This window comes from Aulonocara sp. 'chitande type north' Nkhata Bay, linkage group LG4 (genome assembly GCF_057382095.1).
Source record: "Aulonocara sp. 'chitande type north' Nkhata Bay isolate Kocher_YH1m ecotype deep benthic linkage group LG4, A_spYH_male_GT1.1, whole genome shotgun sequence".
Lineage (NCBI taxonomy): Eukaryota > Metazoa > Chordata > Actinopteri > Cichliformes > Cichlidae > Aulonocara > Aulonocara sp. 'chitande type north' Nkhata Bay.
Window position 1 is genome coordinate 22,763,872 of NC_141347.1, and position 25,987 is coordinate 22,789,858.

Below are 25,987 nucleotides of genomic sequence, written 5' to 3' on the forward strand. Positions count from 1 at the left end.
TTTTTGTGCATTCAGTCATGTTGAAACAGCACAATGACTAATGCCAACACAAAAAAGTGTTAGTCTGGAAATGATTAAGTGCATAAAGTCACTGCTTATAACAGCCTGCATGTCTGCACGGGTTTTCTATTCAGGATATTTCACCCTGACTAAAAGAAAGAGTCGGTATGGTTGCATATCTGGAGCTGAATTTATCTAATCTATCTATCATTTACACAAACCAATACTATCAAGTGAAGGTCCACTGGTAGCTTGCCTCATAATAATAATAATAATAATAATAATAATAATAATAGATACTTTATTGATCCCCATGGGGAAATTACTTGTTTTTCTCTGCATTTGACCCATTCACTCAGTGAAGCAGTGGGCAGCCCACTAAGCAGGCGCCCGGGGAGCAGTGTGTAGGGACGGTACCTTGCTCAGGGGTACCTCAGGGTAGCCGTTAAGTGGATTCGAACCGCCGACCTTCCGATCATGGGGCGACCACTTTACCTACTGAGCTATCCCTGCCCATAGGCGTAATAAAGACAGTGTGGAAATGCATGACACTTGTAGATGTATGGAAGAAAATAAACTCGTTAAAATACTCATAACTAAACAAAATAACCCAACCACCAGCTTGTAAAGCAAATCCCACACTTTCTACATGCAAAAATCAAAGATCAGCCATTTTTATTACTTTATTGAGCCTCGTGAAGCTCAGTGCTTCACGAGGCTCATGCAGTAAAGAGTTAAAGTGAAAGGGTGTGGCTCATTTTAGGCACAAGAATAAGAGAAGTGAGAATATGGCAAGAAAACCTACAAACAAGTTGTAGGTTTTCAGAGACATAAGCTTCATCACTACCAATACAGTCACTCACACTGCCAAATCAAACAATCCACTTTACAATCAAATCCGGATCATGAGTAATTACACTGCTAAGAACCTTGTTACCGTTTAATGCAGCATGCGGCAAAGAGAGGAAATAAAACACAGCCCAATTCACAGCAAAATGGAAAGGTTACTGTAAGGGGGATTCCTACAAAGAGTCAGGTTTGCACGATATATACTGTAGGTTCTCAATTTGTATAAGACAAATATCCCCAACCCAACCCCCCTTCAAAAAAAATGAACAGGTGCATATATATATATATATATATATACACACACACACACACACACACACACACACACACACACACACACACCAACCATTATAATTATTATATAACCCTATATATATAATATATAACCCTATTCCTCTGTGGGGCAACCTGCATATGGCCAATAAAGCATTCATTCATTCATTCATAATGTTTGTTAAATAAGTTTTACTCTTCTCAGAGTTGTTCAGAGCCATACTGAGGATTTTGTGTTTCAACATGCCCTAGAATTATTATGTTCCTGTATGAAGCCACCGAAGTTTCCAATCATGTCCAACAGGAGTCTGGGTTAGATAAGAGAAACAGTAGACATAAAGCTAAATAATATACTGTGCAAAAAGAGGGGATTTTGCACCATAATCACTTTTACCTTTGATTTTTTAAAACTAAAACCTACCTGTATAATGCATGTTTTGGAAGCTAGTGGCACTTATCATTCAACATCATAGTCTTATCTCTGCAGACGATAAGCTGAAAGAGAAAGCTCCCACAGAGGCATATCAGACACCTAAAATCTCTATCCCATTCTGAACAGGCGTGCTTTAGAGAGGCACCATCTGCTGGACAGTCTGCTGCACAGCAACAGTGTATTCACCTTATGGGAGCTTTCGATACGATCTAATTGTAAGTTTTAGCGTCAAGGGCGACAAAAGGTGGGCTCAAGAACTAAGGAGCAAGCCCACTCACTTCCGGTTTCATCATTAAATATTAATGATTAGTTACTATGTCTCGTGCAAGTGCGTTTGAGATCAGGAAATAGAAAACAAAACTTGTAGAAAATGTGAGTGTGGAGGACCCATGAGAAAGTCAGAAGTGGTTGTCGTAAAATAAAAGGGGTTCGACAAAAAAAAAAGAAAAAAAAAAAGAAAACAAAGTCCGAGTGTCTGGCCACTTCCTACGAAAACGGAAGTGTACACTTGTCAAGTCTCTCGCTTCTTCACGTGGATCCTTTTTGCTCTGCTAAAGGTTTGTGGAAGTGTTGGTTTAACTACGCCTGCGTGGAAAGCTCCTGATAATATGCAGTTGGTCTGTGTTCAGTTCACGGACCAACTGCCCACAATCACCATTGTGGAAAGAAAAGAAGAAGTTAGCCTCGCTTGTCCTGATGTGAGCCTCTATAATAGTCAGTCGTGCCCACAGGCGTCATTTACAGTGCATACATTATTTGTATTATTATTTTTCTTTTACGACTAAATATTTCCCACCAGTAAAATTCTCCACAACGCAAAACACCAGATGGATGCAACACGGAAGCAAGTTTAATACTAGAGATCATCTGTGTAGCTTCCCATGAGAGCTGAGAACAGCACGCCTAAAAGCAGCACACATCATTCGCAGGGCAGAGTGTACTCACATGCTGAGAGTGACTGCGGGTTACTGACGGTAAACTCGTGGATGGTCTATTCATGCAGCCGGCTTACAGCTTTCACAGTTGTACCTTCACATTCCCGAAAAGAGGACTCAGCTCTAACGTTCGCCTTTCCCGCACACGGTCACTTTTTCCGTTGCAGCACGCGCGTCACCACCGTCACTCCATATATGGTAAAAATGACCATATACGGGAGCCAGCTCGACCGCCCATTCAATGGGCGGTTGAAAATAGCGTCACTTAGTGGCCACGTGCGTGGATAAGAAAGTTAAAGCTGTAACATTTGCCCTGTTTAGTTTAACCTTCCTCTCGTGTTAGCTTTCTGTTATCATCTCTTATGTTAGCGGGTCGGTTTTGACCCGTGAATTAAATCAGCTATAAAATATACTAAAAACAATAAGTTATCATCCAATTTGTTTCTCATCTCTTGGTTACCTTGTTAGGCTTCCTTATCCATGAAAATGTTGGTTTTAATACCTTTGGCGTGGGCCTCTGGGTCTTTTTTTGTCACTATACCCCTCGATTTCAATTAAAAAAAACTGTAAAATTAACCTCAAGAGAATCATATTAATAAATAAAAGTTTTCTGTGTTACCTGAGTATTACTGAGGGGTATAGGACACATCTCTTAAATAAATCTGTTTTATTGATTTTTTTCATTTTAAGATTAATAACTAAAATGACATCTATGGTGTTACAGGTCAATTCCGACCCATAGACATTTACATCAAGAAAAGACAAAAAAAGTTTGTTTTTTTTAGCAGTAGACCTTTAATATAAACTGAAAAAAAGAAAAAGTCCACTCCTCCTTTGTTTTGGTTATAGCCGTGGGCAATTGTGGGCTTTTTATCACTTCCCAATGATACAGCTTCACCTCAGTTTCCTTTGTGAAGTTCTTGTCCGATGTCATATCTGGTAAAAAATAAAATAAAATATCACAGCTGATATTGTGATCCTGCAGTCCAGTGGTCATATGGAGGACCACACATTTTCATTGTTTCTTCTCAGGGGTGCCACTCGCAGCTTTGACTGTGAAAATCTGTACATTCCAGGCATAGTTGGTTTTTGCATCACAGGCTTCCCAGATTTTTCTGCCGTTTTTCCCTTGCTTACTGGGTATATATTGCCGGAAGGGGCATTTTCCTCAAAAAGTGGACAAGACGTTCATCCACTGTCACTGGCCCTGGGATGAACATCAGTGGTAGAAGCTGGACCCATCTCTCCCAGACATCCCTGATGGGAGCAAGCTTGTCAGACCTCGGTCTGGTCTCTCTGTTGTCAAATCTGAGGACTCTTGAATCAAAATGATATCAAATGTGTGAAGTGACATCGTTGCCCAGAAAATGTTTCTGCCTGTCGATGCATCCCATAGACAATCAGTGGCCTCATTGCAGCATCTGTACACTCCAGCAAGAAGAACACCAACGAAAGCATCCAGGTATTCCTCATCATGTCGCCATGGACTTTTTTTTCCTTCAAGGTTTATCATAGTAATGATGATTCTTTCTAGTGACAATGGCATAAATATCTCAAAACATCTCTTGATGTCACTGACTTTGGTCAGAGCAAACCTTGTGATTCCAGGGGTCATTTTGATGACATTTGCAGCAGCTGCCCTGCCATGTACATCATGAGGTACTGAGCTCCAAAAGATCTTACCATTTTTGGACTTGAATCTTTCAGCAGGGGTAGCTTCAGCACCAGCGACCTCCACCTCTGATCAGATGTGTCTGTGTCTTCTGGATGATAGTCCACATTGCCTTCTTCCGTAGAAACCTGCCCATCTGAATCGCTATGCTGCTCTGTGTCCTCTCCTTCATTTTCACCAAAAATATGATCCTGAACTTAGCTCACTGTGAATCTTCTTCTCATTTTTTGTATGCTGCAAATTGTAAATGTGCACTCTGGAAGTCAAATGGCCACTCAAATAGTGAATTCACCTCACATGCCCGTGTTTATTTTGTTTTGTTTTACTGCAAAAAACATGCAAAATAAGAATCCCCTAAAGCTCATATGATTAGGAGAGGCGCTTGCTGTAAGCGTTTTAGCTGACAGTGCACTTATGATTTCAGTTTTGGCTTTAATTATTGCTTTATACTCATAATATTATACCTGGGTCGAAACCGACCCTAACAACACAAAGGTCATAATTTTATAATTTAGTGAAAATATTTTTTTTTGTTTTATTTTGTAGAAATAGAGGTTCCTGACAAAGTCAAAAAGCCTTGATACAATAAACAAATGTATGTGATTTTTTTATGCATTTGAAATTTAAAATGGGTCGGTGCCGACCCTAACACGAGAGGAGGGTTAAAGGAATTCGCTTGTCAAGCAACTTACTGAGTAACTTATTAACAAAATCGGTGCTTAATACTAACTTTTTCAAGGTGAAGTGTTAGTGATACAATTGCTTATTTAATCTAAACTGTACAACAGATAACATAAAAAAGGGGACACATTTTGGTCCATTAATTTTTATATTTACTTTTAAATACTGATGAACATTAATCCACAATCTCTCTCTGTGGTCTTCCTCGTTTCTAGCTCCATAGTCAACATCCTTTGTCCTGAATATATCAGATATATCAGTATATATCATATCTGATATATGCTGATCAGATATATCACATATAGTATCTATCTATCTATCTATCTATCTATCTATCTATCTATCTATCTATCTATCTATCTATCTATCTATCTGTGTGTGTGTGTGTGTGTGTGTGTGTGTGTGTGTGTGTGTGTGTGTGTAGATAGATAGCTAGATAGATATAGATATATCAGTGTGCAGTAGCTTTTAATCAGACTGTGCAGTGCTCTATGCTCTGTCTTACTATTAACATTCAACCATTGTACTATGCAGTATTCCATCTTGCTGCACACACACACGCACGCACACACACACACACACACACACACACACACACACACACACACACACACACACACACACACACACACACACACACACACACATATATATTGTAAAGTGTACATTTGTCTCCACTGAGGTATAGTATTACTCATATAGGTTATTTTTTTTATTCCTGCTCTATTCATTTTGCTGCTGTAATAACAGGAATTTCCCAACCATGGGACAAATTCGCTTATCTTATCTTCATTTCTAATCCTGTCTCTGGGTGCAAAGACTTATAATTAGCATTGTCTATCAGTGTTGAAACAAATTTTTTAATAGAGTTTAATTTACTCTTTTTGTTGTAAAAAAAACCCCATGAATGATGATGAAAACATGAATAGCAAATGATCAATGAACAAATGCACCCACCCCACACCTGTTATTAAAAGTACTGTACCTCTTAATTCATCTTTTGACATTTAATATTGCATGCATTTATCAAGCCTATGCTAAACTGTGTTCTTCACAGACCCCTATCCAGAGCAGAGTGAAGACTCCGGGCAATATTTTTAGAAAAGGAAAACCTGAAAAACAAGACACCTGTCACTTGTGGAATGGTAGTGATGTGATCCCATTGTCTCTAAGATCACGTGACAACATTTTATGAAAGGGAAGACAGCTGGGTGCAGTTGACTTCTTCTTGTCTGTTTCGTAGTGTGCAGATAGCTGCTACAGTGTTCACAGTTTACATGTTTGGTGTACAGTCACCATGAAAATTGCTATTTTTGTGCTGTTTGTGTGCCTTCTTCTTCCTGTGCAGCCTGAAGAGATAGATCACTGTAAGTAAACACTACAGTCACCTTGGTTTCCTCAGTCATCAGATAATATGTAGTTCGGTTTCTGCTGAAGAGTGCCTCTGTTAACTGTTCTATTATTAACAGACACCTACTGTGAGACTTGTTTAACAGTGGCACAAGGTATGTTGGACAATAAATCATTATGGCTAAGAGCTTTTTTATTAATGGTTTCTGATAACCCAGTAGCACAATCTAACAAATGGGATAGCCAGGAATACAAATAGAAAACAAAAGACAAAAGAAAAGGGGAAAGCAAGTCACAGTCTATAAATACCTTACAGAGCTTGAGAAATCCATCAAGGAAGCCCCAGTTAAGAGCAGAAACACAGTTGTTAAACGCCTCATCAGTGGGGCGTTGTGTGAGAAACCTCTGCCTCACAGTCACCATGTCTCTAAGGACAAACTGACATCAGCCTGCAGACACTTGTTAGGTAAGGTAACATCAGATATGTCAAGTAATTTATCTTGTATTCAAGAACTTATTCTGGATTTGCCATTCAGAGTCTCACCGTGGCCAGTTCTATGAAGCTCTGGTGAACAAAGAGCCGAAGAATCTGGATATAGCTCTGTGTTATGAGCACTCCAACTCATGTGTGGGGGTTAAACGCCAGACTTTTGAGGTAAGCTGTCAGTGAGCGAGTAGCCAGTTGTGAAACGTGAACTTCGTGTTTTTCAAGTACACAAATTTGCTCTTAACATTTTGCTTTTGTGGCAGGATTCTAAAGGCGCTTTTACTGAAAGTGACATTGATGCTTTACTTCGGGACAACAAGGAAAATGTTCGCATTGCTCAGCCGATACATTCAGGTTCCCCTGTGCACACAGGAGATGAACTCTGAGAATTTCAGCATCATTTACTGTTTACTACTGTAAATTCTGGACATCAGTAAAATAAATAAATCACTAAAAAAACATAAACCAATAATTTTGTCTTTAAATTATACCTTATGCTGTGTTGAGTTGTTACTTTTCTAAAGAATTTATTCAGCCTCAGATAAGGAGTGTATATTCATTAATGAACAAATTATATAAAATTGATAAAGGGGAAGTTTATATTTCAAGCCTTGGGAAGCCCTCACTTTTCTCTGACAGAAATAGGAACTTCCAAAGTGCATCTGAAGTGATTTAGCCTGTTTTCCTATGTCTTTATTAAGATAATACGAGGTCTGTTGCCTGCTGGAAAATGAATCTATTCTTTGCCATTTGCAGTCACCTGTTTACAATAGGAATTCTAAAACATTTTTAAGGTGCTCCCACTTGTCTTCATTCTTTTCTTCTTTATTATTCTTCGGGATGTTACTAACCATTAAAACAACAACAATTTCTAATGCACTTCTTTCAGAAAATTCATAGAAAAATGCAAAACTCCAAAAAATAAAAAATAAAAGTGGGACACAAAGGAAGACATAAGGATGTATTATTGCACTATAAGCAATTTCATCACAAGTGTGCAGATTCAATATCTTCTTCAGAAAAGTAGTTTGCCTTTTGGACACCAAAAATCCAGGCCAGGCAAATACAACCACAACAATTAAGACTCCACAGTTACAGAAATTCAAGGTATTAACAATAAGTAATAGTAAAAACAAACCACAGCTGTGTGCAAATCACACCCATATAATATCAGCTGTGTTACCTTGGGATGGTTGTAACTAAGGTGGCTCAGGTAAACTACTAACCGGAAGGTTGGTGGTTCGATCCCAGTCTGCTCCATGCCAAATATCCTTGGGCAAATACTAACATCATGGTGCTCTCTGATGCATCTATTGGAGGTGTGAATGTCTGATATGAAGCACTTAGGAACAGCATAGAAAAAAGTGCTTGTGTGAATGTACAAGTTGCTCAGATAGAGTAAAAAAGCGCTATAAGAACCAGTCCATTTACAAGGTATAAAAGTCCTCTGGGCACACAATACATACAAAAGTGGTACCCTGTACTTCTGTCATGATGTTAGCAAGGTGTCTTCACGATGAAGAAGGTGTGACACATTGCTAAGGATACATCACCCCTTATTCACCACTCAGGACTCCCAAAGGTGAATCGTACTGTGTTGTAGCTGACCTCAAATCTTTCTGTCCATGTTTGTAATCCTACTCAGTTTGTTCTTGTTAACTACAGACAGTGAAAAATACCATGCAATAAAACAAGAAGTTAGAATGCTCTCTGCAAAAAAACAAACAAAAAAGAAAAAGAAAAAAAGAACCAGCGTATGTCTGTCTCAAACTCCTCTTGAAGTATAATCATTGTAATCTAGCTTTTGAATCCTGCCAGTTTTTCTTCAGTCACTGTCCCTAAGTACTTGTATTCTTTTACGTCCTCAGTACAGTCACCGCTAACTGCCATCTGTTGATCAAGGACTCAACTCATCTGATGATTTTGCTGTTTACCTTTAGCTATGACAACCTATGCACTGACCTTTGCAGTCTTACAGTTTTTAATGCATGTGTAACATCGATAAACATGTTTCATTTTATGTGGTTTGGAGGACAGTGTATTCTGTGTAATACACACAACAGAGCATCTTCTTTGCTCCCACCCCCTTTATATGCGCATAATTGGTTGTAAAATGTGAGAAATTTGTTGTACACATTACTAGAAGGCGCACCTGTTTTGTCACTTCATATTTAGTGGTTGTCTTGCAGAAGAGGACAATTAAAATAGGACTTAAATTACATAAATTCATTAATTCATAAAGTTTCAGACTACAAAACGCTGCACAATGTACAGTAAGGAGAGTGGTACATAAATTACATTATTTTCCCCCAAGATCATCCAGTTTTTTTTAATACTTGGCACATTAAATAATTCATCTAATCACTCATAACAATAAATAAATAAATTACATACATTATAAAATTTTAAACTGAGATTTGTTTAACACAGTAGAGAATAGCTGCAAGCAGATCATATTAATGATATTTATGTAGACTCATTTGCCAAGAACTCGTTATCCTCTTGAGCACTATTAACTCGAGGCTATGAGCAGATAACAACATAGTAAAACAAAGAGCGTGTGATAAAGTAGCCCTGCTAGGATATAGCCTAATTCTATTGCATTCACTGAGAAATGAAGGGGAAAAGAGGGCAGGTGGCATTGAGCTTATTGGAACGAGAGCCTTTGACTTGCTCGGGGGATCAGATTGGAACGTGGCCCGCGTGCTGTTGCTAGGAGGCGCTGTTGGAGCCCGGAAGAGTTGAGCATGGTGATGAAGACGATCGAACCGAGATTGAGGAGAGAGACGTGAGTCTCACCGATAAAGCCTCCAGTTTGTGTTTCCCTGCGACATCTGTCCGTGTCTGACAGTCCCTGCTGGAAGACAGGAGGGCGATATTAGTGTTTCTCCACTGAGTAGGTAAGAATAAGCGCCGGGTATCCGCTGTCATTCTGAAGAGGGTATCTGCACTAAGACGTCTTTTTTAGCTTCCAAAGACAGCAAAACTGGATAATGCTTAAATATTAACATAAAAGCTGCCGAAGTTAAGCTTTCTCTGTAATACCAGATACACAAAGAAAACGATCCCCACCTCTGCTCTGCCGGATGGAAGAACAAGCGTGGATTGGCTAGTGTAATTAGGCGTCTGAAGACCAGCAGCAGCATCATTAGGACCTGCTGGTTGAATTCAAACCTATCCAATAGATTAGATATGCTGCATAGAGCCAGTAACACTCACGCTTATTTCAAAGGCACATTGTTTTAATTGAATCCACACAGGAGCTGTCTGCTTACGCAAACGCCCTACCTGTCTGTGAGTAGTCTGCAGACTACTGTCATTTGCTGACAGACATTTCAGAAATAGAAACAGTATTGATCAGACACACGAGTCCCTTTTGCATTTCCACAAAACATGGAAATGGAAGACAGGCACCAGCAATGTATGACAGAAAGCAAAGGAATGGCAGGAATGTGATGAGTGTGATAAAATCACAGAGGACAGACAGACTGGCTATTGTTGTAGGTGATTTGTCACATTTACCCACATGGTTTCGGCTCGTCGGTCAAACCCCAGTGTAGTGCAGCCTCACACGGACCCTCCCTTTTAATCTCTCGCTCTCCATTGAATTTAACAGCTCGGCCACGAGGCTACATGGTGTGTGTGTCCTACTCAGAGTGTGGATGTGCAGGTGTCCAGAGATGGAAAGCTATGAGGAGTTCTGTCTGCGGAGTCTGGCATTATTGCAGGAGGAGGGGAAATTCAAGAAGACTACATGCGAGCCACCATGTTCCCTGAAGGCTCGCTCTGTCATCCACTTCTATGGAAGAGCTGCGCTTTCACCTCTGGTAAGGAAGAGATAGACAGGCTTGGAAGCCCATGCTAAATGGATTACACAAGATGTAGATGCATGTGAGAGTTCACAGTTTAAACTGAATGAAACATCTGTTTGTGAGCAAATCTGATGAATGAATATATGAACTGCTTTATGACAACAGAGCTTCTCACAGCAGACTTTTTGGCTTGCCATAAAACTGTAAAATGCATTCCATTTAGGTAAACTTACTCGTGCATCCATTTCATTTACTGCTAAGACAAGCCAAAGCCTCTGCTGTGGGAACAGCCTGTTAGGTCAGCAGCTGGCAAAGGGAAACAGTGCGAACGTGGAACATCAGGGCTGTTTGATGTTTGTTAGAAAAATCTATTCGCTTGTGATTGCTGACTAAATAAGTTTGCAGGAAGAGTCCAGCATCAGTCTCTCTTCCATCCAGAAGAAGATACACAAAATATACTGGAAGAAGGCTGAATTCTTCCAGTATATTTCTCATCTGTAATAACATTTTTAGGTACAAAGTGAAAAACTGTGCCTCTTTCAGCTGAATAAACATGCGTATTTTTGAAAATTAAATGCTGAAAAACAAACAACAAAAGCCGCAACCGAATATATTTTCATTTTCCAGCTGAATGCAGAGCAGTGGAACGAGATGTGTGGCTACAGACAGAAGGCGGTCCAACTGGAAGTGGACAGACAGAACCAGCAGAGGAACAAGCTTTTGGCCAGGATTCAGGGCATACTGGATCAGGCTCAGGTCAGTTGCACACTATGGTCACAGGTCTGGGTGTCATCTGGTCGGGTGAGAGGCCTATTTAGGATAAGATCAAAACATGCTTTGTGAGTACAAACCCAATTCCACACTTTGTCAAATGTAAATGAAGTTCTACCATTTTAAGCAAAAAAGGAGATTATTTAGATTTTGATGGCAGTAACAAGTCTCAAAAACTGTGAGAGGGCCATGTTTACCACTCTGTAATGTTGTATTATACGCAGCATGCATATTGTCATATTTTCCGGAAACATAAAGTGCCATTCCATCTATACGCAGATGGCTGCCAGCTCTACTTACCTTTTAGTCATTCTGATAGTCTCCCAACTCGACCTCTGCTTGACTGCCTTACTGATGTCAAAGCATGGATGGCAAAAAACATTTTAAATTTTAATGATCTGAAGACAGAAGCAATTTTATTTGGCCCAAATCGTTCTTCTCATACTCCAGATGTTGATCTTGCAGCTTTGACTTCCCAACTAAAGAGTTCGATCACAAAACTCAGAGTTAAAATTGATTCTGCACTTACCTTTGATGACCATGTAAACGGGGTGGTAAAATCAGCATTTCATCACCTCAGACGTTTATCAAAGGTTAAGCCCTTTCTTTCCCAGCGTGACTTGGAAGGTGTTATTCATGCCTTTATTACCTCACGTTTAGATTATTGTAATTCTCTTTTAATAGGGGTTGGGCAGGGCACTTTGTCACACCTGCAATTAGTGCAAAATGCTGCGGCACGATTTTTAACTGGCAGAAGAAAATTTGATCACATCACTCCGATTTTGGCCTCTTTACACTGGCTTCCAATTGAATTCAGGATCCGTTTTAAAGTCCATTTATTGGTTTTTAAATCTCTAAATGGTCTGGCACCTGTTTATTTGTCTGACTTGTTGAAGCCCCACGTCCCCACTCGTTCCCTTCGGTCAGCTGAGCAGTCGCTGCTTTCGGTCCCAAAGTCACGGCTGAAACTTAGAGGAGGCCGAGCGTTCTCTGTTGCTGCGCCGATGCTTTGGAATAACCTTCCTCTCCATATTAGACAGGCTACATCAGTGCCAGTTTTTAAGTCTTTATTAAAAACCTATTTTTATTCCCTGGCTTTTAACTCTGTGGGTAACTGATATTCTTTTTATTTTTTTCATTGCTATGTCTGGTTTTATTACTATGTGCATATTAGTATTGTACAGCACTTTGGTCTACCAGGTGTGTTTTTAAAGTGCTATATAAATAAATAAATGATGATGATGATGATGATTGTCTTGCTAAAATATGCAAGAAATATGCAAGACCTTCCCCCAAAATACATAGATAGGAGTGTGTGTTGCTGTAAGAACTGCATACACCATCAGAGATGCAGGCTTTTGAACTGAGTGCTGATAACAAGCCAGATGGTCTCTTGCCTCTTTAGTCCAGGTGTGGCGTCCATGTTTTCCAAGAAGAATTTCAATATGTCTGACCACAGAATTGTTTTCCACTTTGCCTCAGTCTATTTTAAATGATCATGTCCATATAAAGCTTCTTCTTTGCATACAAGAACTTCAACCTGCTTTTCTGGAAACCTTCCTCTAAACCTTTTAATGTTATTAGTTGTGGTCCCATGTCCCACCTTGTTTTTAGGTGTGGTGCTGCTATCAAATTCAAATTTAGCTAATATTTTTGATTAAATAGTAAATATATTTGATATGTTTTCCATGTTCTGTTGGCAATGACATATATGAAAATCATTGCATTCTGTTGTATTTATCTTTTACCATCATTCCAACTTTCATGGAATTGGGGTTGTATAATGTTATGTAGGCACTCTGAAAAAGTGCTGGACTCTCGTGCTAATATTATTATGCTGACATCGCGTCCTGCTTTTACTGAATGTAAATAGTTTTGGGGCTTTTGACCTATAGTACAGTGGGGCAAAAAAGTATTTAGTCAGCCACCGATTGTGCAAGTTCCCCCACTTAAAATGATGACAGAGGTCAGTAATTTGCACCAGAGGTACACTTCAACTGTGAGAGACAGAATGTGAAAAAAAAATCCATGAATCCACATGGTAGGATTTGTAAAGAATTTATTCGTAAATTAGGGTGGAAAATAAGTATTTGGTCACCTCAAACAAGGAAAATCTCTGGCTCTCACAGACCTGTAACGTCTTCTGTAAGAAGCTTTTCTGTCCCCCACTCGTTACCTGTATGAATGGCACCTGTTTGAACTCATCATCTGTATAAAAGACACCTGTCCACAGCCTCAAACAGTCAGACTCCAAACTCCACCATGGCCAAGACCAAAGAGCTTTCGAAGGACACCAGGAAAAGTATTGTAGACCTGCACCAGACTGGGAAGAGTGAATCTACAATAGGCAAGCAGCTTGGTGTGAAAAAATCAACTGTGGGAGCAATCATCAGAAAATGGAAGACATACAAGACCACTGATAATCTCCCTCGATCTGGGGCTCCACGCAAGATCTCATCCCGTGGGGTCAAAATGATCATGAGAACGGTGAGCAAAGATCCCAGAACCACACGGGGGGACCTGGTGAATGACCTGCAGAGAGCTGGGACCAAAGTAACAAAGGTCACCATCAGTAACACACTACAACGGCAGGGAATCAAATCCCGCAGTGCCAGACGTGTTCCGCTGCTGAAGCCAGTGCATGTCCAGGCCCGTCTGAAGTTTGCCAGAGAGCACATGGATGATACAGCAGAGGATTGGGAGAATGTCATGTGGTCAGATGAAACCAAAGTAGAACTTTTTGGTATAAACTCAACTCGTCGTGTTTGGAGGAAGAAGAATACTGAGTTGCATCCCAAGAACACCATACCTACTGTGAAGCATGGGGGTGGAAACATCATGCTATGGGGCTGTTTTTCTGCCAAGGGGACAGGACGACTGATCCGTGTTAAGGACAGAATGAATGGGGCCATGTATCGTGAGATTTTGAGCCAAAAACTCCTTCCATCAGTGAGAACTTTGAAGATGAAACGAGGCTGGGTCTTCCAACATGACAATGATCCAAAACACACCGCCCGGGCAACAAAGGAGTGGCTCCGTAAGAAGCATTTGAAAGTCCTGGAGTGGCCTAGCCAGTCTCCAGACCTCAACCCCATAGAAAATCTGTGGCGGGAGTTGAAAGTCCATGTTGCTCGGCGACAGCCCCAAAACATCACTGCTCTCGAGAAGATCTGCATGGAGGAATGGGCCAAAATACCAGCTACTGTGTGTGCAAACCTGGTAAAGACCTATAGTAAACGTTTGACCTCTGTTATTGCCAACAAAGGTTATGTTACAAAGTATTGAGTTGTATTTTTGTTATTGACCAAATACTTATTTTCCACCCTGATTTACCAATAAATTCTTTACAAATCCTACCATGTGGATTCATGGATTTTTTTTTCACATTCTGTCTCTCACAGTTGAAGTGTACCTCTGGTGCAAATTACTGACCTCTGTCATCATTTTAGGTGGGGGAACTTGCACAATCGGTGGCTGACTAAATACTTTTTTGCCCCACTGTATATATTAAATAGGTTTGTGTGCCAGTCCCATAATGGAGCACATAAAGTGAATTACAGTCTGTCCTGTTGTCTCTGGTGACATACTCAGAGTTGAATACAGGTTATCTGGCCTAACATTTTCCCCAGTGTGCCGTGCTATTTTTTACCTGATGACGTGTTTTCATAACAGCTCAAGATTCAAAGCAGTATTGTTCATTTACTCAGTGTCAGATTTGCTCTACTTTCGTAATTCCCAGTCTTTGAACAAATGTGATCTAAAGATTTTGTCTGTTATCGTTCACAATGGAACAACCAAAACTCAAGCATGTAATCACATTTTCATTAAAAAACTAACATCAACAAATAAGCTAATTATTTACAGACCATAATTATCACTTGATTTGCCTGTATGCTGAGCTTACATGCGTTTTAATGAAATTCTTTGGTGAAATACTGCTTTTTATGTTTCACAGGTGCCAGATGAAGAGGTTGACAAGTTGCCAGTTTCTAAATCTGCAACAGTCAACGGCTACACTCTGGTCACTGACTCACCTGGGCTCCCCAAAGATGCTGCATTTGGGGTTCAGACAAATAGTCATCGTGCTGCTCCATGCTCTGAGATTCCTGTGCTTAATGATTATAAGGCAGTGGAGGAAGTGAAGGTGGATGCCCAAGAGAAGAGTGAGGAGGAGGAAGAAGAGGATGAGGAAGAGGACATTAGTTTGGACAGCCTTCTTAAGAGATCAAGGGAGTATGTGAAGAAAGAGCAGAGTCAGCAGGGATCAAAAGCTGTCCGCGCAATGACCCAGTCTCCCCCACCTGAGACTGACTCTGTCAGTGAAGAGAAGAGCTGCAGCCCTGTGACGGACACAGGCATTCAGTTTGGATTCAGTCTGCACCACAGCCCTGTCGGCCCGCCTCAAATCCAGCATCAAGTGCTGCGTGACCCTAGTCCTCAAAAGTCCATCTGCCTCTCACCTAGTCTACCAGAACCATTTTCTTGTCTCCCCAATCCAGAGACCAGCATAAGTCCTCGTCCACAGAGACGCAAACCACGCCCAGTTTCCACAGGCAACATCCATTTTTCATTTCCCATCGGCCCAGCAGACCTTATCGCTCGAAGCCCAGGACGGTCAGAGGAAGCCATTGGTGTGGCAGACTGGGGAGATGCTTCAATGTCTCCATCTCACTGGAGCTCAGTGGGAATAGAGGGCGTCAGCCAGAGTGGCATTCGTCGATCCAGCCACTGTGGAACCAGTCCAGTGAAGGAGAACTGTAACCCTGTCAGTGCCTCGGTGCCCAGCTCAATGGGTGATCACCTGGCTGCAGGTTTTCGCCGGCGCTGCCACACTATGGACAGCCAGCTGCATACCTACCATTGTGGAGCGGAGCGCATAGACCGCAGCCAGGAACGCCTCCCTCGCTTCATGGCAGGAGTTACACTGTTTGCTCCCAGTCGGCGCACACCTGCAGCCCCTTTAAACCAGTCGTATGATGTAGAGAGTCCTTCACTGCCTCTGCTGAGGCCCTGTGTGACTCCTGCAGACGAATCTCTGGGGCCAAACAATGGCAGGAAAACACCGACTGTCCTCAGACATGCAGCTGAAGCACAGGCCCGCAAGACAGGTGAGTGCCTTTGATGTAAGCTATTTATTTTTTTTATGTTTACAACTGTGTAACTCCCACTGAGATTTCTGATTCCCACATTTATATATTTTATGTTAAGTGAGTAAAACTTTGACATGGTAAAAGACAACTGATTTATTTGTATGCATTTGTGCTTATTAACAGATGAGACCCAGTGGCGAGCGCAGGCTCTGGAGGACATGCAAAGACGTCTTGAGAAGGAGCATGCTTTGCAGATGTCTCTGCTCCTCGCTGAGCAGGAGAAAGAGCAACAGCGCCTCCACCTGGTCAGCACATGGAATTTAACATGACCATTTTATATAGAAGTAGATCAGAAAAAAAGTGTTCTTTTTTTAAATGACCATGAAAAGCTACACCAAAACCTAATATGTTTAACTACAATGCCAAACTTTATTTTCTTTATTTTATTTTGCTTTCTTTGTGTGTGTGTGTGTGTGTGTGTGTGTGTGTGTGTGTGTGTGTGTGTGTGTGTGTGTGTGTACATCTGAGTTTTATATGCCTTTTTAAAAAGATTATGAGCAGAGCATTAGTGAAATACAAATAATGTTGTGTGCGGTGTGTTTAGGAGCTTGAGGAGACAGAGAGAAGGCTGAAGGAGCAGGGGTCTGTACGTCCTCTAAGTGCAGATGCTTGTGGCTGGAATCGTAGGTCTGTGAACGACTGCCATCCTATCATGAGCCCCTCGTGCCCGGGACTAAGTCCTGTCCACACACCATCAGAACGATCACCTGGACACAGTATAGGTATCGTTTTAATAAACTTCTGTGCTCAGGATTGTAAAAAGTGTTCACAAAAGACACATGAATGTCATGGTTCATTTTCACCCACCCCTTGCTGAAACAAAATGTTTAGATTATAATTGTTAAAAGTTAACTGCATTAAGCTAAGGTTAGCTCAAATTCAGTACATTGACATATTAGATGAAGTAAATTAGGAGAATATTTAAACTGATGAAGTGCATAGAGGCACTTGACATGTTAGAAAAACCTAATATGAGCCATTGTTGAGATATAGAGCACACCTATACAAACAACTAATATGCTGAACCCTGTATGCAACAGCTAAAATTATAAGATGGAGAAGCTGAATTAAATATGAAAGTCACTGTGCAAGTCTTTGCCACTGTGTGCAGCAAAGCACGCAACCACTGTGTGAGGTTGCGTTGCGGTCACTTCTGAGCTGATGAGCAGGCTACACATGATCAGAGCAGGAGCTGGCTGAGAACGGATCAGAGGGAGGCAAACAGAGCTATGATAACTCGAGCATGCAGCTATCTGAGAGTTCAGTTTCTTCCTCACACCTCAGATGCGCAGCAGTTTTCTTGCATCTAGATTCATGTGTGTAGAGCGTTCATAGCATCAGCATCATGTTTTTGCTTATTTGTTTTGTTGGGTTGAAAAATAACTAAATAAACTTGTGATCATACTTATGGATCACCATGGAGCATACCATTGGCCATGTGAGTTATTTATGCAGAGGAAAAAAGTGAGTGTGAATGTGCCTGACGTCGCTCCAACTATGAGAGGTGATTCTGCAGGTCACCAGCTATCGTAGTGGGGAAAAAAAAGAAAAAAAGAAACAAAATTTACATTGTTGATGAAAAATAATAATAGGAAAACAGTTTTGTGTTTCTCAGCTAAGAACAACTACAATCTCATTTTCTGTTTTTAAGAAAGGAGAGTTTAAAAAACAGAGAGAGAGATGTGTGTTGTTTAGGCAGTAATGAGAATAATGAAAATGTCTTAGTTTTGTCACTTTTAGGTGAAAAGCAGACCTGGATCAATTTTCCACATGCAGCGGTTGGAAGAAAATTATAGGTTAACATCATTGGAAGTGATCAGGCCAAGTTTCTGGCTGAATTGTTTACAGCGTCATGTGTCCCTCAACCTAACAGTTACTATCATAGGCTACCAGAAAAAGGGTGGTGAAATGACCTTTTAAATGAACCAGAACTGTCCCTTAATTATATACAAGACAGTAAGAGACATAATGTTTTTATTAATATAAGGATGGTGTTTTCCTCACTAAACTGGAAGTGCATTTTGTTGTTAGAGCTTTTGTTTTTCATACAAACAGCATTTCACACATCAGCACAAATATAGCTTAGAGGTGATATCAACTTATGAAGTCAGGGAGTAGAGAAACAGATCAGATACACTGACTACTCGCTGAAGAACAACAGTGATTACTTTTTAATCTTTTCGATCACTGTTATTGTCTGTTATTTGCTTTCTAAATTCTGTGTCCTATAATATCAATAAAAAATAAAATGCTAGTGTTTGTTGATGGGATATGCTGCTCGTTTCAGCTGCGTCTTTAAAATATCTACTGTTTCTTTCTCCAGGTTTGCCCAGTCCTGTCCCTTCTAGTGCATCCTCTCCATGTCTTCAGCCTCCTCTTTATCTGTGGGGTTCCACGTGGGGGGCTAACAAACCTCGGGCCAGGCAAAGTCTGGTGTGTAAACACTGCAAAACAGGAATAGCATTTGCAGCCAAATCCAAACTTCAGCACACTGGCTGAGCTCATTACACCTTTAAGTACATGTAGTATATATACTGTAAAGTGTATATAATAAGTGTATATAAATCTGATGTATATTGTAAGTACCATTGTTTCTTTTACTCTGTTACATCCATAACGCTCTGAACTGTTGTAAGTCTTCAAAGCAAATACCAAATAGAAGCTAAAAGTCTTCTTGGTATGCAGTCTTGCAGCAACCTTTTATTGTAATTGAGTCTATTTTTTGTCCATTAAATCAGAAAACGTGTATGTATGTGAAGACTGATATCATTTATCTTAATATCTCACATTTTCTCCATGTTCTTCATTACTTTCTCCCAGGTTCTGACAGCTGATCAGCAGAAAGCATTTTGCAGAATTGGTGCTATCACTCGCGGCTTCCTCACACGCAGACTGCTTAAAACGGAGAAAGTCAAACACCTCCGCCAAACCATCATGGTGAGTTCCATTTCATACCTTCATACACAATAAAAGAGTTACAGGAGTGTAAGGAAGTTTCATTTTAGATTATGACGTTAGTGACTGAGTGTGTCTAACTGTGCACTCTCTCTCTGTATTTATATGTGTGCCTTAAGGATACGCAGGAGTTCATCCGTTCATTTCAAACTGAAGCTCTACAGAAGAGAAGCGCCTACACAGCACAAGATCTCGCCCTGCAGGAGAGAGTTAGAGCCCAGGTATGACTGTGTACTAAACCTCTATAGCCAGCAGAGGGCCATCTTTATTCATGTTTCTCCTTGTTTGTTGTTCCCTCAGTTACGTGCAGCCCTGTATGACATCCATGACATCTTCTATGAAATGCCTTTGGAGGATCGCTTAGCATTACTGCAGCAGGACAGAGAGCTCCGTGTGGAGAGGAAGCTACGAGACATGGTAACATGAACACAGTCAAGTAAATAATCAAGTATCCAGATTTAATCAAGAGAAGGTGATCGTTATTGTCACTGAAAATATCCCTCTGTCCTTCTAGAGCCTATAAACTAAGCTTTAGTTTGTTCAAACACTGGAGAAAGTTTTATGAAGCCATGCATTCTGTGTCTGGAAAGGTTCATCCAGACACTCGTGGCTTATCTTGTTGTTATTAATGCATTGTTTGTAATATAGCACCTTCTCACAAAAGCAATTGTAAGAAATTGGTTTGTGACTGTCTTTGACTTTTTCAGTATTCTGAGTTGTTTTTTTTTAATAAACTATAAACTACATTCACTCCAACAGGAGAAAGCCAAGTGCCCCAAAGAGAGAGTGGCTCTTTCTGCTGCCACACAGAGGTCTCTGGACAGGAAAAAGAAGTAAGACAAGAAATGAAAACACGTGTTTTACGTTCATGCTGTTGAGATCCAGTGATCAGTGGTGTATCTGGTGCTTCTTTAGGGTTGGTGAATCTCCAGCACAGACTAGGAAGATGCAGCAGAAGCCAAAAAGCCCCACTACCAACAGGTGTGAGACACAGCTGTGGGATTTTATTACTTTTTAATTCATTTTGTGTTTCCCTCTGTGTAATTTCTAGATTTTTGTCCCCAGACGTTGTTTAGATAAATTCATTATTCCTTTCCTAGAGTCTTGAAGCCAAGCCAAGGACAAAATGCCTCTGTCCCAGGACAGCTTAACCGTCAGGGGTGAGTCTGTACTGGTACAGATTGTAAAACACTTTTTATAAAACACCAATTGCCTGAATCGCATATTCATGAAAACAGCAGTCTTCAGACACACCCTGCTTTTGACGTATTTAAAGTCACCACAGTGACTTTTTTCTCTTAGGAGCTGGTACAGAAAGACCCCAGAGGAGAGGGTGAAGCGCACAGAGAACCTGAAGAAGCAACACTCGCTGGGCTAATTCATGACAAAACATGCCCCGACCTGTGAACTTGAATATTTAGTATTTTAATACAAACCTTGTACCACTGAACTTTAGTCAGCGCTGCTAACCACATGATTGTCCTTCAGTTAGCTTTGGAAATTCACATGAATGTATTCACACACAAAAACAGCTGATTGTTATGATGAAGAAAAGAATAAGTAGCTGTAGTTAAATGTAAGCCACAAGAAGCTCAATTGACAACATGTAAAAACATTTCTGTGCCTGAGTACTCTGCCTTTGTTGTCTGTCATGTTTTAGCATGCATATATTTAATATCAAGTGCTTATAGCTGTAAGTTGCACACAGACAGTCACATAATGTAGTTGTTCTGAAAATACAATATTTTAATGTATATGATTTATTCCTTCAAGGGCTTTAATTACCAGTTCGTGCATTGTTTTGTTCTTTATGCTGAGTGTACTATAAAATGTATAGTACTCCAAGTCTGAGTCGTATCAGGGTGTTTTAGTATTTGGTTTAAATGCCTAATGAAACGGAAAAAGGATAAATATCTGTGTTTACACTCTGGCATGCTGTTACATTAATGTAGCTTCACACGACCACAGATGCACAGCCGGCATTCAGTGTGGACTTTGTTTCAGAAATGACTGAAGAAAAATAAATTTACAAGACCAAGAAACAATATAAGACATTTTAATGAAATAGTATTTCTGAAATATTGTGTGAACTGATGCGTTTACTGCAGCACCACGCTGACTTCATATTTGTGCACTTGTAGCAGTCAGCATTGATGTTTTTCTCCCACATTGCTGTGTGTGTCTTTTAAACGATGATTTATTTCATTTAAAATGTCAGATTGTCTTTTTTCTTCAATGTCCAGAATAAAATCTGAAATTATTTAAATTTTCATGGAATTTAATTCATGATACAGTTAAATTATAACCTAGCTAAACTAAGCTAACTATAACTTAGCCATAAGTTTTTGACATGAGCTTCTTTTCTGTTGTTTGCTTTACCGATGTTTCATGACCCAGTAAATACGTTCAGCATGGTTTCAAACAAGGATCCTACTTAGATATTTAATTCTGGCCCATGATAAGGTAATAAAGCCAAATATTAACAGTGGTCATGTTTATTTTTCATAAATCTCTAAAAATAATTTACTGTATTTACACATCCTTTTTTTGATGAAATTGACTATATTTTAATCTACTCTGAATACCACCACAAATCCAGAGTGAAGAAGGAGACCAAACAGATTTTTCTAGGCATATTTACAGCAATAAGACTTTAATTATAATAATTTTTATGTTGCAGGATACAAACATTCTTGAGCAAATCGATTTGTATTATATTCAACAGACTTGCACACATTCCAACATTAAACAGAATAAGTCTCATCATTCATTACACAATAAAATGTGGTAATATGAAGCTTTGTGATCCATTTTCTCTGTAATAGTAATCTGTGTCAGGATGCAGCTAAACCATATTCATCTAGTTGGCCTGGATTTTTAGCCTGCATGCAAAAAATGTTTTTATGTCACAATAACATGAATTTCATTTCGAAAAGAGGCACAACTGCTATATATTATAAATACATGGTGAATACAAAGTTAAAAAAGGCAAGCTTGTGGCTGTTTACAAATAATTGCATAATCTACAGTACGTGTCTCCTCTATATGCAAAAAATACGTAATAGTAATGAGTGATATAATCCTACATTGTGATATAATCCTACATTGTGATATAATCCTACATTGCGCTGACTACATTATCTCCACACTGTCACACCAAAAGAAAACGTAAGCCACAGATTTCGCACACATTTGAACAAAATGGCTCCAAACTGCTTTAAAAAAGTTAAATATGCGTAATTTTTCTAAGATTGTGCAAGAAATTTTGTTTTTCATTTCTTCTACTGTCATCAACATAAATAAAGGTTTTTAGTTTCCTGTAGTTAAAACAGCCATTTGCCATGACAGACAGCGACATAGCTGTGCTGGAACTAGAATACCTCTCATATGAGTTTGGTAAAGACACCAGCCGACCATCCACATATATGCATTTACACCTAACATCTTTCAAGAAGAAGGGTTTGAGTCAGTTTTCACTTCCACAAAGATATTCTGTGATGCACTGTCAGGAATCATCTAGCTGCCCTCTGCATCATCCATCCATCCGTCCGTCCGTCCATCTTTTTTCACTTATGCGGGGCCGGGTCGTGGGGTCAGCAGCCCAAGCAGAGAAGACCAGACCTCCCTCTCCCCAGCCACCTCCTCCAGCTTGTCTGTGGTAAGACCAAGGCGTACCCAGGCTAGCCAAGAGATACAATCTCTCCAGCGTGTCCTGGATCTGTCCCGGGGCCTCCTCCTGGTGGGACATGCTCAGAACACACCTCACCCAGACTTGCACACATCCTTGTAAGATGCCCGAACCACATCATCTGGCTCCTTTCAAGGTGAGCCCCTCCTGGAAGGGAGAGGCCAGCCACCCTTCGGAGGAAGCTTATTTCCGCCTCTGGTATCCACAGTTTTGTTCTTCAGTCATAAGCCACAGCTTGTGACCATAGGTGAGGGTAGCGACATGGATCGACCGTTTGAGAGAAATTGAGAACTTCGCTTTTACACTTAGGAATAAAATTATTAAATAAAGTTGTCATGGTGATTGTTATGTACACATTGCAATTCTGCTCATTAATTAGTTGGCACTCTGTGTAATGAGGGTTGTTGGGAAATCAGTTTTACCCCAGTTCTTTTTATTCCTCGAGCATCCAGAGATGGCACCGGACTCAGTAGTCATTTTCACAAAATCTTTATTCATCTTCATTTAAGCATGCACTTCTAGAAGGGAAGACGAGGCCGGTGTCCCTCTCCAAAATCTTCACTCCTTTGTCTGTGAAACACAGTTTTATAGAAGCGACCCCATCATAAACCCCCCCCCACGGTGGGCCGCAAACTCTGTGTCTGTCTATGTGCACGAGCACATGAATGCCTACATGTGCGCGTTCCCTAGTGTCTATGTGAGTGCTCGTGTGTGACTGTGTGCACATGAGTGATTGTGCGTGACAGTTAAAACACTGTGGGTGTAGGTAACTCCCTAGAAGTCATAAAACCCCTCTCACTTCCAGACCACAGGTATCCAGTTACAATGTTGAGACCCCCCCCCCCCCCCCCCCCCCCCCCCCCATACATCCTCTGGGGAATTTCCACTCAGCATTAACTCTTCTCTGTTTTACTGTCACAGCTCAAGTGGGGGAGGGGTACAATCTACTCCTAAGTTCACGACACAATCAGCCTTTACTATATTGAGGGCAGTGTCAGTGTCTCTACAACAGTTCTACATTCTATGATAACACATTTCTAAACTCTAAATCAGCTAAATATTCTACAGGGTCAAAAGCATCAATTCAGTGCTAAGCTTGAATTGAATTATTGAGACTGACATAATGAGCTGTAGAGGGATTTGCAAACATGCAAAAATTCTGGGCCAAGCGAGTCTGAACAGAATGTCCGGACTTAGATAATAATAAGAATCAATAGGCAGTGAATTGCCAGCTAATATTAATACAGCAAGGCTAGAGAGCGAGGTGTTTTTCTTTCTCTATTTTGTTTCTTGGAAAAGGAGCAGATGCAGACAAGGTCAGATGTGGATACAGTGGGGGAGAAGATCCACTCGGGAGACAGCAGAACCGGACACGTTGTTTCCCAGAAGAAGTAGTCATAATAACACTTGTTTTTGTTGTGGTATAAAATTGTAATACCTGCTTACAGGCTCATCATTTTTGTGAAGCAGACCTCTGATTCACATTGAGGTCTAGCATGCTGAAACTTCAAGTGCTGAAATGAATTTAATCTTTTAAAAGACCGTTTCTCTTTCTTTAAGGAAGCAGAGGAGAAAGACTAACACCAATACACTCAGCTCTCTCTTCACCAAGATGGATTGGTACAGCTTCTGCATCACTGCAGCCGCAGCACCAATCCGTCTGTCAGTCTCCCGCTCCCCTCTCCTATCACTCGCAAACAAGATACTTAAATTCCTCCACTTGGGCCAAGAACTTGTCCCTGATCTGGAGTGGGCACTCCACCCTTATCCAGCTGAGGACCATGGCCTCAGATTTGGAGGTGCTGCTTCTTATTCCCACCACTTCACAGTCAGCTGCAAACTGTTCCAGTGTGAGCTGGAGGCCATCACTTGATGAAGCCAACAGAACCACATCATCTGCGAAAAGCAGAGATGAGGTGCTGAGACCATCCAAGTGAAAGTCTTCCATCACTTGGCTACGACTAGAAATTCTGTCCATAAAAATTCCGAACAGAATCGGTGACAAAGGGCAGCCCTCGTGGAGTCCCTCATCCACCGGAAACAAGTCTGACTTATTCCTGGCTATGTGCACCAAGCTCTTGCAACAGTTCTACAGTATAAAGATTGAATGGCCCGTAGCAATGGGCCAGACACCCCATACTCCCGAAGCACCTCCCACAGGACACTCTGAGGGACATAGTCGAATGCCTTCTCCAGGTCCACAAAACACATGTAGACTGGTTGGGCAAACTCCCATGGATCCTCCTCAAATATCATTAGTTGGGTAATTCTGTTAATTTATGTTGATTTGAAGAAATGTTAAAAATAGGTTTCCAGCAACATTGTGTGATGAAATTGTGCAAAGAGTATCTCAGTTATCATAGTTTTTGAAGGAAAGATTTAAAAATTATTTGAAATGACAGTTGTTGTGTCATCTTTGGAGTTGCTTTACACAACAAGTAAACTGGAGTTTATTTTGTTGATGATGTAGTCATCATCTGCCTTAGATTGGCCTCTCTCCCAATGGTAGCTGCTATAGGTTTCTGAAACCCTTGATAAAGATAAGCGTCAGAGGATGGACATAGTTATCATTACCTGATTAGGCCTGTGGTAAAAAGGCTGCTTCTCTGATAGACGACAGAAGAACTCGTGATGAAGTGAAAAGCCTACTTACACTAAAGTGAGAGGCCATTCCTGTCTGAAAGGTTTACAAGATAAATCTTAAGGGTCAAGAGATGATTAGTTTTTCTTAACTGGCTTGGCACATTTCTCCAAATATTTTTAGCTCCCTCAACTGTTCATCAATGCAGTAAAACACCATGTTTAACCACAAAAAGACTCCAACTTAAATAAGCAATGTTTTCATGTCAAATAATAAGTAATTGTCACAAAAACAAGAGGCTAATCTAAGACTATGTAAAACATCATAAATAAAATATAATAAGGACAAAA

At 40.5% G+C, this 25,987-nt stretch overlaps 3 protein-coding genes across 3 annotated transcripts in view; 2 read left to right on the forward strand and 1 right to left on the reverse strand.

The window, feature by feature from the left end:
- The window catches only part of sun1b (Sad1 and UNC84 domain containing 1b), a 28,574-nt gene extending 25,931 nt beyond the window's left edge, over nucleotides 1-2,643 (reverse strand). The window contains exon 1 of the mRNA XM_086289194.1: nucleotides 2,501-2,643. The gene's annotated coding sequence lies outside the window, so the exon portion shown is untranslated. The remainder of the gene's footprint in view (nucleotides 1-2,500) is intronic.
- Nucleotides 2,644-5,556: 2,913 nt separating this feature from the next.
- Nucleotides 5,557-7,127, forward strand: LOC147332569 (uncharacterized). Its single transcript, XM_086290618.1, has 5 exons — nucleotides 5,557-6,210; nucleotides 6,313-6,348; nucleotides 6,510-6,659; nucleotides 6,730-6,848; nucleotides 6,944-7,127. Exons 1-5 carry the CDS (start codon nucleotides 6,141-6,143, stop codon nucleotides 7,064-7,066), a joined length of 498 nt encoding a protein of 165 aa, XP_086146744.1. The 5' UTR covers nucleotides 5,557-6,140; the 3' UTR covers nucleotides 7,067-7,127.
- Nucleotides 7,128-9,402: 2,275 nt separating this feature from the next.
- Nucleotides 9,403-21,827, forward strand: ccp110 (centriolar coiled-coil protein 110). Its single transcript, XM_086289215.1, has 14 exons — nucleotides 9,403-9,580; nucleotides 10,297-10,507; nucleotides 11,120-11,248; nucleotides 15,219-16,371; nucleotides 16,537-16,658; nucleotides 16,958-17,135; nucleotides 18,737-18,846; nucleotides 19,234-19,350; nucleotides 19,488-19,589; nucleotides 19,669-19,785; nucleotides 20,128-20,201; nucleotides 20,284-20,349; nucleotides 20,469-20,528; nucleotides 20,671-21,827. Exons 2-14 carry the CDS (start codon nucleotides 10,343-10,345, stop codon nucleotides 20,744-20,746), a joined length of 2,469 nt encoding a protein of 822 aa, XP_086145341.1. The 5' UTR covers nucleotides 9,403-9,580; nucleotides 10,297-10,342; the 3' UTR covers nucleotides 20,747-21,827.
- The last annotated feature ends 4,160 nt before the right edge of the window (nucleotides 21,828-25,987 follow it).

Coding starts and splice junctions, on each gene's coding strand:
- LOC147332569 (XM_086290618.1), top strand. CDS start 6,141: ATGAAAATTGCTATTTTTGTGCTGTTTGTGTGCCTTCTTCTTCCTGTG. Junction 6,349..6,509: donor TTGTTTAACAGTGGCACAAG/GTATGTTGGACA, acceptor AATACCTTACAG/AGCTTGAGAAATCCATCAAG. Junction 6,849..6,943: donor TTAAACGCCAGACTTTTGAG/GTAAGCTGTCAG, acceptor CTTTTGTGGCAG/GATTCTAAAGGCGCTTTTAC.
- ccp110 (XM_086289215.1), top strand. CDS start 10,343: ATGTGCAGGTGTCCAGAGATGGAAAGCTATGAGGAGTTCTGTCTGCGG. Junction 19,351..19,487: donor ACCTCCGCCAAACCATCATG/GTGAGTTCCATT, acceptor GTGTGCCTTAAG/GATACGCAGGAGTTCATCCG. Junction 19,786..20,127: donor AGAGGAAGCTACGAGACATG/GTAACATGAACA, acceptor TCACTCCAACAG/GAGAAAGCCAAGTGCCCCAA.